This window comes from Eleutherodactylus coqui, chromosome 4 (genome assembly GCF_035609145.1).
Source record: "Eleutherodactylus coqui strain aEleCoq1 chromosome 4, aEleCoq1.hap1, whole genome shotgun sequence".
In the NCBI taxonomy this organism is placed as follows: domain Eukaryota; kingdom Metazoa; phylum Chordata; class Amphibia; order Anura; family Eleutherodactylidae; genus Eleutherodactylus; species Eleutherodactylus coqui.
Genome location: NC_089840.1, coordinates 214,619,823 through 214,637,275, shown reverse-complemented (window position 1 = coordinate 214,637,275; position 17,453 = coordinate 214,619,823). Strand labels below are relative to the sequence as shown.

Genomic DNA, 17,453 nt, shown 5'->3' with positions numbered 1-17,453 from the left:
TACCCGCGGCCCATCCGCAATGTTAATTATGGATGGACCATAGGTCGGACAGCTTCCATTGACTTTAACCCCTTCGCGCAAAAGTATCTAAGTAGATCGCGGCAGGGAAAGAGTTCACAGAGGGATCGCGCTCCCTCTGTGTCTCCGGCCGGCTCTCGCGATGTCATCGCGAGAGCCCGGCCTGTCACCATGGCAACAGGACACCAGACACCGGCGTCCTGTATTGCCTATGATCGCTGTATAAGCGATAAGGCATGGCAGAGCAGTAGCTCTGCCATGCCTTATGACAGCGATCATAGGCACAGTGCTGCAAGTCCCTCAGAGGGACTCAAATAGTGAAAAAAAAAGAAAAGAAAAATGTAAAATAAAGAAAAATGTTTAAAAAAAATGTAAAAAACCCCCTTTTTATGCTTTTTCTAATATTAGCATAAAAAAAGTAAAAAAAAAAATTAAAACCCCACATATTGGGTATTGACGCGTTCGTAATGACGTGTACAAAAAGTTGAACACACTTTTTATTTTGTACGGCAAAAAGCGTAAAAAAAAGCTAAAAAACAGAGGCAAAATGCTAATTTTTAGCATTTTGCCTCACAAAAAATGCAATAAAAGTGATCAAAAAAGCCGTACATTCCCCAAAATAGTACCAACAAAAACTACAGCTCGTCTTGCAAAAAATAAGCCCTCATAGAGCTCCGTACATAGAAAAATAAAAAAAGTTACAGGACTTTGAATGCAGCTATAGAGAAAAAAAATTTCCCAAAAAAAAGGGTTTTTATTGCAAAAAAGTGTAAAAACCTAAAAAAAATATAAGAATTTTGGTATCGTTGTAACCATACCGACCCGCAGAAAAAAATTTGTGCTTCATTTATGCTGCATGATTAACGCTGTAAAAAAAAAAAAAAATCTATGGCAGAATTGGTGCGTTTTCTCTCCCTGTTATCATAAAAAAAATAATAAAAGTTTTACGATATAGTCTATGTACCCAAAAGTGGCACCGATAAAAACTACAGCTCGCCACTCAATAAACAAGCCCTTATAAGGCCGTGTCGACGGAAAAATAAAAAAGTTATGGCTTTTGAAAAATGGAGATGGAAAAATACCAAAAATCGCTTGGTCCTCAACGCCAAAATAGGCCATGTGATTAAGGGGTTAAGGGAAGCCGTCCGTACTTGGTCTGCAGAAAAAAACATGCGATTTTAAATTCACTTGCAGAAATCACAATCGCTATCCACTCATCTGAGTGGATATGCAAATGTTCTATTCTTTCAATGTGTTCAGGTGACGATTGCATTTTCCTCAATTCAAATCCGGTTTTGTGAACCCAGCCTAGGTCTGGAAATGTAAGTAGTCTACTTGCCTTCCTCGGCGTTCCCCTGCTGTCACCTGCGTGCATCCGGTGGACTACGTGTGCGAGCGCATAGAATGTAAGGACTAGCCCTGTATTCTATGCACGCACCCATGTAGTCTCATTCGTGTAGTGCCAGGGTATTGTTGCTGTATATACCTGACATACAGTTGTGTAGAGGCACTTAAAGAAAACTGTTTAATGAAAGTTTTTGTATCTTTGGCTCTCAGATGTTAAAGCAAAAGAAAAGATCATTGAAGACATGAAGCTCGCACTTCTTGAGCAAGAGCAGACACAGGAAGAACAAGAGCAAGCGCTCGAAGCTAAAACAGAAGAAGCCGAGAAATTGGCTGAAGGTAAATCTGTTGTATGGAAAAAGAGTCGTTTCTCGTCTGTTATCATTGGGGGACACAGCTCTGACCTTGGGGTATAGCTTCTGGAGTATAGGAGGCGACACTAAGCATAAACGTGTTAACTCCTCCCACTAGCTATACCCCTCTTGCAAGCATCGTGCTAGCTCAGTTCTTAGCTTAGTGTCGTAGGAGGCAGACTGTCTCTTCTACAGAGACTATTTTTTTTCATGTTTTACTTTTCACTTCAACTTTTTTTTTTCCGGAGACCAGGGAATAACGGAGAGGCAGGACTCTCCCTGTTAACCCACCGAGGAGGGCGAACAGAGGGGTACTAACCCTCTGTTGTCTGCCCGGTCCCCTCAGAAGACAAGTAGGCACATTCCGGCCCTAACCTGGATGTGCCCCGCCAGTCATAGAGCCCCCATTTTCTTAAAGGCAGGTGATGGTGGGGAAAAGCTCTCCTGGAGCCGAGAAGCCACCCTACCTCGGTCAAGAGGTAAGTACTAGAGATGAGCGAACGTACTCGGTAAGGCCGATTTAGCAATCCAGGCAATCGCACCACAGTGTCTGTGTCCATGATGACACGCGAACAGCGGCCGGCAAGAGCCACATACTATGTGCACTCTCGCTATGGAACGAGATTACATCCAGCTGAAGAATATCTTGTCTTACAAACAATGAGGCTCAAGCTGATTGTCGGCAGGACCCCAGGCTGCTGAGACCTGTGGTGCCTTCCACGCCTGAAGCAGCACATACACCGGTCTGAGAGGGGTTGAGTTTTCTCCTCAGTAGTTCCCTGCATCCTAGGTCGGAGTCCAGGGGCCAGTGATACCAAGTGCGCTCTCTGCTGTGGTACGAGATTTACAGCCAGCAGAGAATATCTCGGTTTATGGACAATGTTAATCGAACTGATTGTCACCAGTATTCCGACCTTAATGGCAGGCCAGACCGGGTAGAACCTGGGCTAACAGCTAGCTGCCCCTCCGCCGTTCCCTGCAGGCAACGCTATATATATATGATCTTGCTATAGTACGAGATTGCATTCACCCAAAATATGTCGTCCTATGGACAATATTGTCGAACTGCCTTTGGGCCTTCCTTCTGCCTTGTTTTCAGATGGAAAGAGTACTATTCACAGGAATCTGTGAATACATAGTTTTTTCATCTCCGCCCCGCATGAGCTCGCGCTCTGGACTTTTATGCAACGGCTAGCTCCCTTGGGATTATCACCTGCAGCTCCCCGCAGGCAACTGTAGGGTGATCCCCGATTTCAGTCTGGAACCGCATACTCCGGGCGCTCCCTCCACAGAAGAGAGGACGTGCAGCCAGAGAGCATCTCGTTTTCTGCACAGTCTGGACTTGTTGGCGTATAGTGGTGATTCCGGGTCCCAACTCCGACAAGGAGCTATAGATACGTCTATGGGTGCCCCTCCAGTCAGCCCCTTGTCATGCCGCTCCACTGTGAGTCCGCTCTCTTTCAGGCGGTCACGGAACTACAAGGCATGTTGTGCTTTCTATGAACGCTGGACTGCTAGTTCTACAGCTGTGTCCGTACGAACGTGGATAGCTCAGGTCGTCTGGACTACAGGAGACAGAGCCCCCTGCTGACCCTGTTCGGGTGCAGAACAGGCCACGTTTCTCCAATATTGTGGATGGGGAGACTGGCAATAGGAGTACTCTGTAATCAGAGCAGTCGCTAGTTTCGGATCAGCTGTAGGGCGAGACTAATTGTATAGGGAAGTTAATACGTCCAACGGAATTAAGTCGGACGGATCCAGCAGCATGCTGCGATCCTCTTACATTGTTCTCCCTGCATTATTGCTTGCAGGAGAGCGTAAAACAGTATTTACTTGCACTGTCTGCAATTCTTAGAGTTCGTCCCTCTTTACTGCTGATGTTTCCTCAAAGGGACCAGTGAGAGCCCCGTACCGGTGTACCCGTGCTGCCTTGTGCAGCCCACGTTTTTGTGCCTAGTGGATTCATGCGTATGCAATGAATCCCAGTACAGGGCCAGCCCTAGTTGATTACCCACTTAGTCTCCATTCCAAAGGACATGTGCCTTCAGAAGCCCATGGGGTCATGCAGAAGGTGGATTCTGTGGGCATTGTCGCAGGATCACGGGGCTGATAAATCTCTTCAGACGGGCTCTTTTCGCTCTACAGCTCATCAGGCAGCCGACGTCATGGACGGGGGTTGTCAGGATGCACAGCATCAATGTCATACTGCTGCGTATATGACTTCTTGAAGATAATCAAACCAGGTACCTCCCACTGCAAGCCTTCCAGCCTTGGTCAACACGGGACTCCAGTCTGAAGCGGTGGTAGGTCGCAACAAGTTGCTTCTTCATTGGCGTCTGGAAGCGACCTGCTTCCTTTCTCACGACGAGACTGTGAAGGTGAGATTGACAACCTGGAGGTATATGAAAGCTGACATACAACTAAGTCGACTGGCGGAAGGCCCACAACTCTCTGAAGTTTTCAGCGCTGATGTCTCCACAGCTGTGTTTTGGATGCCTATTTTGTACCAAAGTTTGTCATCAGGAGACCTGCTGTATATTCTCCCGCTGTCGCTGGTATCCGGACCCAGTAAGGTATTCGGTGGGCACCTTTCTCGGTAGGCCCAAGGAACGCTCCGGTGGCAAGCGGGCTCGGTCTGACTACGTAAGAGTACCTCTCTCAGGTAGCAGTCTTCAGTCGCGATGGCTCGTTGCTGATAATCCTGGCAACTCCGAGTGGATTCCTGCGTTTCCAAGGTGGACTCCTTGCAATGACTCTGCTTCGCCAGCGAAGCTATATTCTCAGGCCGTGTTGCAGCTCATATTACTCGGATGGCGGGTGCCTCGTCAGAAGCTCCTTGTCAGGAGCTTCTTTCTCCCGGAGGGTGGATGGGGCCGTACTTGGGCCCCTTTATGCTCAGCCTCTGAGCAGGCTGGATGCCTAGGCATCCATTAACGCTGGTCGCAGTTGAAGAACAGATTTGCTTCTTTAATCATGCGACTTCTTATATTTTCCTGCCCCCTTGGGTACTGCTCTAGAACGTCCCAAGGTCTTTGCTGTGTCCCCCAATGATACAGACGAGAAAACTGGATTTTGTAAGAACTTACCGTAAAATCTCTTTCTCGTCTTGTTCATTGGAGGACACAGCACCCACCCAGTGTGGTATTAGGACTGTTACATATACTCCTCTTGTTTGGAGGGTCCTCAGTGCTGTTGTACACGGTGTTGGAATGAGTTACAGTTCGTGAGTATGTTGTTTATTATCTATGTTGTATCCTACTGGCTGCTCCTACTGCTTGCACACAAACTAAGCTAGCATGCTGCTTGCAGGAGGGGTATAACTAGTGGGAGGAGTTAACACTTTTATGCTTAGTGTCGCCTCCTAGTGGCAGAAGCTATACCCAAGGTCAGAGCTGTGTCCCCCAATGAACAAGACGAGAAAGAGATTTTACGGTATGTTCTTACAAAATCTAATTTATATTCAGATTGTTTATGACACCGCTGTGGATATTGTACTATTGTGTTGCAGCTTTCTAGTCTCCTACTTGACATCCATTCCCTCAGCAGAGAAGACAGGCATGCTGCAGACCACAAACATAATTATCTGTAATCCTTTTCATTGTTGAGCCAACAAAATGTCTTTTCCTTCTCTAAGGTGATTTCCATATCTCAGAAAGGCCATTTACGAAGCCGGAGTTATCCGCTCGTGTGATTTGTTTTAATATTCTACTCAGTTCTTTTGTGGCTTTTTGTCTGCGACAGCTGGGTGGCGGCCAATATGGCCATCATAAAACTCCCACAGGGGTTACACCGCTTTCTCCAAATTATGAATAGCAAAGCAGATTTTTGTTAATTAGCCCATCAAAATAAAGCTGATCCGAGATGGGCAGCAATCAGAATGATTTGCTGATAACTTTGGGAAGTCTGCTTGAGTCATGTGTTAAAGGGCCACATTATTCATTCATTAGGTAGCTATTCCCCAGTATATATAAGTGACATAATGGTACTTTGGTTACTTATTTCTTTCTGTGTGACGTTCCCAGCTTATTTTTCCTCTAATGTTCAAGTGATCTCAATTCTGACCTGCTCAGTTCTACTTGGCTTTAGGCTGCTCTCACACAGTAGTTTGTAAAAGCGTTTGACGGCATTTTTAAATGCACCCCATCATTGCAATAGGTGATGAGCTGCGTTAAAAATCGCTGAAACACAATAAACTAGAGCAGGCAGCGATAGAGACGCCGCACTCAAACGCTCGTCTGAGAAGCAGTAGAGCCATTTTACAGCATTTAGTGTTTTAAACGCCGCGGTAAATGCTGTAAAAACCACCTCTGTAAGAGCAGCCTTATGCTGTCTGGAAATAGTCCATTTGTCAGCATGTGTTATGCTGTTGCATGAATCTTATCACAGAGACTGTCTAGAGGAGGGCGGAGACACTCCTATCACAGATACTGATGAGTATGACACTGCTTCTGTCACACAGTTATAATAGAGGAGATCACAGCTCATCCTCCTGACTGTATACTTATGGTCTGTAGCTTATTTAGGTGAATATAGAAGGTAATGATGATTAACCTGACCTCCAAGCAGCTAGAAATGGTATAGCCTCTAGCTAATTCTGCGCTGATGTATCAAGGGATAGATGTGAAAGTGAAACCAAAATCTCTCACCATTAAGATAGTGGCTAATAAGCATCAGACAGGAGGCTGCACTGCATGTAAGTGGCTGCAATACACAGAGGAGACCTCCACAATGTGACAGGCAATCAGGTGAAGAGAGGCAGCAATACAAATGTGTATTTATCAGAGTGGCCCTTTATTATCTAGAGGTGGGGGGGGGGGAGTCTGTGTTCATTCTTTTATAGCATGGAGAGCGGGTCCAAAAAAAAGGTTTGCTCCCTGGATAACTGCGCCTTTTGCATGGCAGTCAAGGTTATAGCACTGTGTGTTTGTATATGCCCAATCCGATGAAATGGCGTGTAACATTTTGTGCATGTAATTATCTTCTATAAAGAGCTGGAGACATGGAAACAAAAGTATAGAGAGAAAATATCAGGCAAAGAAAATGTCATAGAGCTGAGGAGAGAAAGCAGTAACACAGAACCAAGCAAGCCTGAAGTAGTGAAGCTACAGAACCAGCTAAAGGTAAGTCTGATTGTGCTACCATCACGTGGCTGTAGTAGTTATACAGGGATCTCCTAAGAGTTTTTAACATTTTTTTTTTAATTTGCATTTTCAAATATAGCAAAATGTACATTAAATACAATGTACAGGTAAGACCTAAAGATTGCACATGGCCTAATATTATGTAAATGGGTGGTTTCATTTGAAAAGCTAGGCGATCATGCCCCATCGTACCTAGTTCTAATAGCCTGTAAGGACTTGTTAACATCAGTGTTGGAGGTACGTTTTGAAACTGTCGTAGCTGAATTCCGGTAAAAAAAAACAAAACAACAAAATAACACAATGCTGCGGTGTTTCTCTCTGTAAAATGACGCAAACCCCACCGGAAACTCAACGGAACTCATTATAGTCAATGGGACACTGAGTTCAACGCCCTTCGGTTCCGTCATATGACTGTCCTGTTTGGGCACTGGGTGGGTGCCAGTTTCCTGCTCCATAATGAAATACAGAACCCATAATTGCCCAAAATGTGAACGAGCCCTTATCGTCAATAAATAAGTATACCATTCATATCGCAAATCACTGGCAACCGTCTTCCAGAACGAAATCTTATCAGTCACATAACTCTTGTAAACACTCATAGACAGTAGGTTGTATCATCTGCTATAGCTGTTTCCATTAACCTGCCCAATATTATGTCATTTACTTGATAATTATCAGCAAATATGGGTTAACACCCAAGTTCTATCAAACTTTGTTCACACTGGAAGTGGAATGTGTGCTGGAGGGATTCCTGACGTAGGCCCCCTGTCGACAGGCGTTGCGAAGTCCTGCGGTGAATCTCCACTGCGGGAGCCACTGTCCGGAAGCAGGAGCCGGCAGACGAATCTCCGCGTTTAGCCTATCTGCCAGAGCATGCTGTGAATCGCAATGATTCTCCGTTCGGGGACTTGGGGCCGGCACTTTCCATAACAATGCTATGGAAAGCTGCAGACAGCGTGATTCGCCGGCGAAATCACGCCTGTGGACAGGGGGCCTTCTACTTCAACAGATATCAGCAAACAATAGCATCACCCATAGGCTAGTGGTATAGGGTTTTTTTGTAGGTAAAAATGCATAGTCAAGTACATTAATCTATCCAGCAAAAAGAAAACAGATATACCGTCCGAACGTAGGCCAAAAAAAGCACTCTGTATATGGTAGACTCCGGGGCAGATTTATTATTCAAAATACAACAATTTTCTGGTCAAATTATACTAGAAAGCTGTCTAGTCTAAGTTTGCACTGTGTACCTTTTAAACAGAATTGGTAAATATGCCCCATAGAATGTATATTTATCTGTTATGGTTTTTATTCTGTCTTGTAAAAGATAGGATGGAAGCCATGTGCACATGGGATGTGGTCCTCGTTGAGGATCATCACCCCTGGTGAGCAAGGCCCCGAGTTGATATTGATATATTAGTGTAGTGGGACCATGGCCCCTTACAGCTGTACCCATTGAAATCTGCAATTTGGATTGTCTTGGATCTAATTGGACATCCTGTGTTTTTTAACATGGGGTTCCCTCTGGGTAGTTTACTCCGTGTTGTTTGCTATGTTGATCTCAGTAGTTGTTTTAATAGAATATGCCTTCAGCTGGTAGACCAGTATGGTATGAGCCTGAATGCATAAACACTTTGAATAAGTATGTCATAGTATAGTAACATAGTATGTTAGGCTGAAAGAAGACAAATGTCCATTTGGTTCAGCCTGTTCCCCCTCGCCTTGTTGATCCAGAGGAAGGCAAAAAACCCCAATGAGGCAGAAGCCAATTTAGAAAAAAAATCCTCCCGACTCCATAATGGCAGTCAGAATAATCCCTGGATCAACATTTGAAAGTTCCTACCTGACTCCAAGACCCAGATTGTCAATAATTCTCCTAAATAATATTGAAGTGTTGAGCTGGATCTAATGCCCACTGAGTGTGACTCCAGTCTTCATGCCTCTGCCCGAATGGCAACTTCATGACACATTAGCCTAAATAGGTTTGAGACTTCTCTCCCAACATCAAGCCGCTGACAGCTTCCTCCTGTTTCCATGATGTGTTTAAAAGGAACCTGTCACCTCCTCTAAGGACCATAAACTAAGTTATGGTGCTTATAGGATATGTCCCGTTGAATCCAGAGGTGTAGTCTTTATACTTTCCAGATCCACGTTCCTGCGCTGTTACCCCGGGAAGCCAACGCTCCGACTAGCCCTATGACTCTTCATTCAGTATGCGCGCGCTCCTGTAGACAGCAGTAAAGTGTTCATGGACTGAATGAAAACAGTTACACAGATAGATGGTGCGCCAACTTCCCAGGGTGACCGCACAGGAAAGGGGGAGACTGATATGTTTAGGGATGTGTTTAGTCACTGCTTCGCGGATTACCTAATTTATTACTATAGATACCCTGTATTTGTTCACTATTTGTATGCTTGACACACACCTGTTTAAGGCTACATTCACACGGGCAAGCACATTACGGGCTGAGAAGCCTGGCCTGATATTGCACTTATCAACGTGCATTTGCATGCAAAAACACCTCACTTTGGTGAAATTGCCATCCTTCAGTGCTTGTTTCACGTGTTTTGAAGGATCGGCAAATGTTTCCTATTGATTTCAATTTGAAATATCACACAGAACTTGTTTGCACATCGCACTTGCATGTGATGTGTCAGACTATCCCGTTGTAAACAATAGGCCATGCGTTCCACGGGATGCGAAAAATTGGGACATACAGTGGTTTGTTTTTTTTACCTTGCACCATCGCTCATGTGTATGAGTCTATTCAAAAGATGGAGTCCATACTTGTGCGTGATTTGTGCTTGTGTGAATGTGGACTAAGGCTAATGGGGCCGTGAGTCACGGGCGAGCACGATATGGGGCCGTGAGTCACGGGCGAGCACGATATGGGGCCGTGAGTCACGGGCCATCACGATATGGGGCCGTGAGTCACGGGCCATCACGATATGGGGCCGTGAGTCACGGGCCATCACGATATGGGGCCGTGAGTCACGGGCCATCACGATATGGGGCCGTGAGTCACGGGCCATCACGATATGGGGCTGTGAGTCACGGGCCATCACAATATGGGGCCGTGAGTCACGGGCCATCACGATATGGGGCCGTGAGTCACGGGCCATCACGATATGGGGCCGTGAGTCACGGGCCATCACGATATGGGGCCGTGAGTCACGGGCCATCACGATATGGGGCCGTGAGTCACGGGCCATCACGATATGGGGCCGTGAGTCACGGGCCATCACGATATGGGGCCGTGAGTCACGGGCCATCACGATATGGGGCCGTGAGTCACGGGCCATCACGATATGGGGCCGTGAGTCACGGGCGAGCACGATATGGGGCCGTGAGTCACGGGCGAGCACGATATGGGGCCGTGAGTCACGGGCGAGCACGATATGGGGCCGTGAGTCACGGGCGAGCACGATATGGGGCCGTGAGTCACGGGCGAGCACGATATGGGGCCGTGTGTCGCGGGCCATCGCGATATGGGGCCGTGAGTCGCGGGCCATCGCGATATGGGGCCGTGAGTCGCGGGCCATCGCGATATGGGGCCGTGAGTCGCGGGCCATCGCGATATGGGGCCCCATATCGTGCTCCCCATCTATAGATAGATAGAGGTGTTTGCTGCATCTTGGTGCCATGCAGGAAAGCATTGCTAATGGGATTTATATTTGTGCGTCTCGCAACGCACAAATTTCGCTCAATCTTCTCTCCCGTGTTATAGCAGTCTAAAAGTTTGAAACGTTGCAGTTTTTCTTGTACTGGAGGAATAAAACATCTATAGTTTGGATGCCGTGACATGCAGTTGGATTACTCTTTTGGCCTCCGTCGGGTGAATGAGGTTTAACATGTACGCCAAGAGCTCTCCCGGCATATAAGTTAAATGTACAATCCACAGCATGACTACTTACCTGACCGCTGTTAATTCTCAGTGTGTTCTGCACGTATGTTGAGGTGTCTTATCAGGGCCACATATGGCTGCTGCAGGTCCACAACCATTTTCAGTTGTGGTAGTGCTTTTTGTCGACACAATAAAAACCAATTCCACTATAGACTGTTTTTAAAAAATCCCCTTCCCCAGCCTATATACGAGTATACACGTGCGAGCACACTCTGGTAGCATAAATGCCTAGTAATTGTCATGATGATCTTTATTATTATGTAGGAACTGGAAGAGAAATGTAGCAATGACAAAAAGAAATGGTTTGAAGAAAGAAAGACTCTTATCGCCCAGGCTAGAGAATCTGAGAATCAAAGGAACAGGGAGATGAGAAAATTTGCAGATGACCGAGAACGTTATGGAAAGCAGCAGGCAGAAATGGTAAACCTATTTATATGTGCATTATTTATTCCCTTTTTAAATACATTGGGGAAAAATATTCATTCTCTGCTGTCTTTTTTGATGTAACATAAACTGAAGCAATGCGTTTCAGTGCTGCATGAAGTACTTGTGCATGATTGTTTGGCAATATGTGTTCTAAAACATTTTTGAGGACATTAACCCTTAGGGATGATGTGAGTTTTGTTGCTCATAATTTCCACTGATTCTCTTTTGAGTTATGTCCGAAGCAGACGTTTGAAGTTATGGTGATCCAAGGTGAGCCTGGTTTAGACACAATTATCGCTCAAAAAATATTTTGAGCGATAATCGTTGTGTGCTTTTTTATAGCGCAAGGTGATCACTCAAACATTAAGCGATCACCTTGCACTCCGAGCGGGAAATACAGAAAACAAGAAGGGCCACTTGTCTTCTGCATTCAGCTGTTCTCTGCTCGGAGTGCCCGAGTGGGGTATGAAGAACACAGCTGGACAGCTGTGTTCTTCATACCCCGCCTGTCTTCAGGGAGCGGGATACAGCTGAAACAATAGTATCAGCTATATCCCGCTGTGAATTCCTGATAACTGATTGCTGAGCTTTCAGCACGCTGAAAAATCAGCGATTCCTTGACAAAAACTGCACAATGTCAGTGCAGTTAGACACTACGATTATCGGTCAAAAGATGGCTTTGAGCGATTTTTGAGTGAAAATCGTCGTCTAAATCAGCCTTAAGTCACTGCATTTTAATAAGTCAGACAGGTTTCTAAAAAAATTAGATTTTTCTTGGTCGCTTCCTTAGGAGAAATGGGAAATCATGGGTATAGGCTGCTGCCACTAGGAGGCTTGACACTAAGAAGAAAAAAAGGTAGGCTCCTCCTAGCAGGCTCTACCCACCTAGAGGCACTGAGCTAATCCATTTTTACCTTAGTGTCAGTAGGAGGCAGACAAAGATCAGGTTCTCCAGATCTGTTCTACCTACTTTCAGTTAGTATTTCTACCTTTTTAAATTTTCCTTTTTTCCTAGCATGTCTCATATTGCAGTGAAAATTGTAATCCCAGACGATTACTCATCCCTTTACTTACCTTTCACAAAACAGTCTTGGGTAAAAGGCAGTAGGATGGAGAAGAAGTCCAGAAACGCTAAGTCTAGCCCTTGACTAAAACCCATTGACCCTGAGCCATCTGTCAAATGCAAATTGGGGGAGTCAGGAAAATAAAGTCACACTTGAGTTCTTTGCAAGGTTTCTCCTGCATTTTTTGTTTCAGGAACATGCAAAAATCCTGCAGACTGACCTACTGTAGGTTGTTTTTTTTCTACTGCTAACTTCTTTTAATGACCACAGACTATAAAGTGCCTTAAAATGATACCTTTCCTCAAGAAAGAAGAAAACTATCTCCTGAGTGCCACCTATAGATGACTACCCCATGTCTGACCCATAAAAACAAGAGTGGGGATTCCAGCCAAATCAGACACCCATCTAGTTTGGTCTCTGGATTGACTGATATCATTTGTCATGTTTTTAATGGGTCAGACATTGATATAGCTATCTATAGGTGGCATTAGACGGAGAGTTTTCTTCTTTCTGGAGGAGAGGTATTTGACATCCTTTTTCTGAGGGGCATTGTCTGGAAGACTCCCTAGACCAGCTTCATCTTCGCAAGGAGACTCATTCCCTTTGAAAAGTTTTCACACTATCTCCCTAAGTCAAAATCACAAGATGCTCCAAAGAAAATCCCACTGACATTATTATAGACCCCAGGTTTTTGATTGCGTCTTAGCTTTGTATTGCCTGGACTCCATAGGACCCAATAATGTTGAGAAGTAGTTACTGCAATTGTGCTTGTATCTACTCATGCCACGTATTAGTGCTTCTAATTATACGGTATTGGCATCATTAGATATCTGCGGTATGTGATGTCATAGGCCTAGGTATAGTTTTGGAATTTCTTTTGATAATCTACCATTCTAGAAAGCAAGCTGAAATTTGAATGAGCAGAATTTGCCTTTCACAAACCACTTTGTCCTCTAGGAACAACTTTGTGCGCAGCTGGCTGAGAAGGATAAAACACTACTGACGTGGCGGGAAGAACGGGACAGCCTCCTCTCCGCATTGGAAGTGCAGTTGAAAACTCTACTTTCTAGCAATGCAGAAAAAGAGAAAGAAATTGAAATCCTTAAAAGCGCTAATGAAGGAGGAGCTCCGACCCCTCCGGTATGTGCGCTGTGTTGTGCAAGCTATTTCTTTGACACGCTACTATGTCCTTGTATGTTAATGCTTACTATACATGCCTCATACGGTATCTATTTGGGCCAAAAGTCATGATGGGGTTTCAAATGTTGTTGGAATGAAACACGCAAATATTTTTTACACTGAGGGGAAGTTTTTGAGTGATCTTACTATCGAAAATGAGGGAGTTTGGAAAGAAGCCCTACCAATATACCATACTGTAGGACATCGTGAAAGGGCTATTGCGGTCAGTAGTTAAAATCACAAGTCTTTACCTATCTTCCTGATGTGTGAAAACTAAGATTAGTGGGTGTCCGACCGCTAAGACCCCCACTGATCCCGAGAATGGGTTATTTGTGTTCCCCCTTTTTCACAGTTCCCGATCCATTAGCCTATTTCTGTGATATAGGGTAGTGCAGGCTCATGGATTATAGTGATATGTCTCCTGTATTTATCTGTGCAGTAGTTTGGGAGAAACTCACATTTTATTAGTAGTAACAACACAGAGAACTAGTCCTCCATATTGATGAGCTGTAGCCTAGCTGCACCCACCACGTCCTCCAGCCAATGATTGGCAGCTCTCAATACACAGTAATAAGCAGACAGCTGTCAATCAGTGGCTGGAGGGTCAGCAGGGCCAGTCTGCAGCTCATTTATCAAGGACTACTATCTATAGTCCTCTATGCATGTAGTCCTACTGGTAAAATGTAAAATTCTCTCAAACGACCGACACATACATACAAGAGACATATCGCTGTAATTAGTGTGACTGCTACTATGTTGTGCTGCAAAAAGATGGTGACAGATTCTCTTTGATAACGTAGGAATCTTCTGCTGTGGAAGAACTGAAGAGGCAACTGGCTGCAAGTGAGGCCACAATCAAGGAGTATCAGGACCAACTAGCCAAGCTGGAACGTTCCCCTTTCTCAGCAGCTTCTGCAACAGAGAAGGAAAACAATGAGGTTGCAAAACCTGTAAGGCTTTATAGTTCACTTTGATCACACTTTTTTGGTGTTCTAAATATATTGCTTTATGTGTATTTAAAGCGGCTGGAATGTTATTTTTCTGACACAGAGCTAAATCTGCTGCATAGACAGTTACATGATAAAATTGTGTCTGCTTTCAGCTGCGCACGGAGGGAGTTTACTGTATACTGATTATATAAAGGAACACTCAGACTCTGAAATAGGCATTTATGGGTTTTTTGTCTCATGTTCTTATTATAAGACAGTATATACTAAGCTCCCAAACTTCACCTAGTGGCGGATAGCTGAGAATTTATCATTAATTCTGTGTGCGTGAAAGGGATATACGACTCGTATTTAGAAAGTAGAGGCAGGACACCTTCAGCCTCTCCCCGCCAGCATCATCTAGTGCAGGGTTCCCCAACTCCAGTCCTCAGGGACCCCAACAGGTCATGTTTTCAGGATTTCTCAGTATTGCACAGGGGATGTAATTATTGTCGGTGCCTCAGACATTGCCACAAGTGTTCTTACTATAGGAGATCCTGAAAACATGATCTGTTGGGGGTCCCTGAGGACTGGAGTTGGGAAACGCTGATCTAGAGTGACAGCACTCTCCCAATACGCAAACAGGGGGAGAGCTGTCGCCCTAGGTGATCTGGATGGGAGACGCCAGCACGGTTCCGTCCAAATGACTCCAAACCCTATCCGGGGTGGATCAAAGTATGTTTTCTCCGAAACGTCGCAGCATTTCAGAGTAAGACATTCGTGTACACAACATACATACTGTACCTGTCCATGCTACCCTTGGTTCAGGCATCACGAGCCTGGTTGCAAGTTCTCTTTAAAGAGGTTTTCCCACTACTTAAAATTGCTTCTCAGACACTCTATATTTGTTGCTGCTGACCTGGACCTGTGACTGCTGCAGCCAATCACTGGACACAGCTGTGACCGCCTATAGCCAGTGATTGGCTGCAGCAGTCAAGTCCTGGACAGCAGCAACCAGAAACTGCGAAGCAATTTTAGGCTGGGTTCACACGAACGTATATCGGCTCGGTTTTCATGCCAAGCCAATATACGGTGTCCTCATCTGCAGGGGGGGAGGGGTGGGGGGAAGAGCCAGGAGCAGTGCTCTGAGCTCCCGCCCCCTCTTTGCCTCCTCTCCGCCCCTCTGCACTATTTGCAATGAGAGGAGGCAGGATGGGGCGGGGCTAAGCTGCAGTAATTAGCCCCGCCCTCGTCCCGCCTCTCCTCATTGAAAATAGTGCAGGGATGTGGAGAGGAGGCAGAGAGGGGGTGGGAGTTCAGAGCACTGCTCCTGGCTCTTCCAGCCTCCACCCCCTGCAGAGAGAGATGCCGTATATCAGCCGGCGGCCGATATACGATCGTCTGAATGCGCCCTTAATTTGTGGAAAAACACCCTTAAGGGGCTCTTGGCCAGAGCACTTTAGCCACTCTCTGACCGATCTTCCAAAATATGTTACTGCTAGCATGTTGGTCTTTTTAAGGAGGTCAAATAGAGAAAAAAAAAAAGAATTATTTTCCGCAAGTAAAGTCCATTCCCACTGTTGTATACATAATTCCTGAGCATCACTGTTTGTGTATATTCTTATGTGATAGCTGAATATGATCATTCCATATTGTCAATCTTTCAACATAGTTTTTCAATTTTTGTATAGAAATCATCTATGTATAGTAACCTCGTTAATACAGTGCATTACTAATGCTGTAGTGGTCTTCAGTTGCAGTTTGTATTTGGCTAGACTATATTGGCTATTAGATATACGCATTTGTTTTCTGCTACTAATGTAATAATGCTACTAATGTCCTTTTTCTTCCATGTTTAATGTTACATTTTGGTACATTTTGTCATAGGTAATGAAGACACAAGGTGAAACTTCAATGCCGTGCCAAGAAAAGAAATGTTCCACCTCCACCACTAATGATTCTGTATCTGACACTCAGGTGAGAACTTTTTTTTCTTTTCCCCAAATATGTTTTTATTGTTTTTTTAACAGAATTTGTAGACAATACGATTTTGCGTACAGTAAGTAAAACCTAAACGCTCATTAAGCATAGTCATTTGTAAAAGAAAGAACACTGGTCTGGGTTAGAACATACACAAAATATGAAATTCCACTTTTAAGAGTTTTAGGTCACAGTAATAGAACAGTAAGTCAGACTGAAGATATGATATATTAGGCAGCAGCACTGAGTGTGCGGTACACTAAATTGTAACATTTAAGTTGATCCATATTGAGGTAATGGGGACAAAGATGATTTAGCAAGCAATATCAGAAGCATCATAAGAAATCAAAGGTACAGTCAAATTGGGACATCGGACCCAAGTAGAGGAATTTGTTCCTCGTGTTGTTCTACCAAGCCAGTAATTCTTCTTGAAACCTAGAAATTTGGTTGATTTAATCGGCGGTGGGAGGTGATTGGGAATGGCAGTATAGAGATATTAAAAGCCTAGTGGCAAGGTCGTGCTTGGTGGGTTTGAGGCCATGGGAGGATAAATAAAGCAAAATTAATTAAGGTCTGAGGCTAATCTCCATCAGGCCAATTTTTGGATTACTTGTTTAACTGCAGAAATATAAGAGTTAAGGTGCTTTTACACAGAATGAATATTGTTCGGATTCCCGCAATCCAGCAAGAATCTGAACGATTTTATTGTAAATGTATACAGGGACTGAACGACGAACGAGAACCCATTCGCTTCTCATTTAGTTTCTGCATGCATAAAACTGAACGACTGATCGTTCCATGTAAACAGGCAGTTGTCCACTGTCTGCTTTACTGTGAATAGAGGCAGGCGGGCCGGAGATCCCTATCTGGACGTCCACTTCATTTCACAGTGAACAGGCAGTCGTTCATAGATGAGAGATTGCTTGTTTATACAGGCCGAACGTTGTTTGATTTTCATGCCTGCCTAACGAACAAAAAGCGAAGGATTTACTGTTCATTATTCAGCTGTTGCCAGCATTGACACTGAACGATTATTGTTCAGATTCGCACAATCCAGCCATAATCTGAATGATGATCCTCCTACTTTTAAAGGGCCCTAATATAACCCAACTGTGAG

The 17,453-nt window shown here is 44.7% G+C and overlaps 1 protein-coding gene across 2 annotated transcripts in view; it reads left to right on the top strand.

Moving 5' to 3' along the window:
• The window catches only part of KIF20B (kinesin family member 20B), a 106,212-nt gene that overhangs the window by 75,280 nt on the left and 13,479 nt on the right, over positions 1–17,453 (top strand). For both annotated transcript variants that reach the window (XM_066600724.1, XM_066600723.1), the window contains 6 exons: positions 1,576–1,701; positions 6,705–6,835; positions 11,026–11,181; positions 13,209–13,391; positions 14,231–14,380; positions 16,244–16,333. In XM_066600724.1, coding sequence (XP_066456821.1) covers positions 1,576–1,701; positions 6,705–6,835; positions 11,026–11,181; positions 13,209–13,391; positions 14,231–14,380; positions 16,244–16,333 — 836 coding nt within the window. The remainder of the gene's footprint in view (positions 1–1,575; positions 1,702–6,704; positions 6,836–11,025; positions 11,182–13,208; positions 13,392–14,230; positions 14,381–16,243; positions 16,334–17,453) is intronic.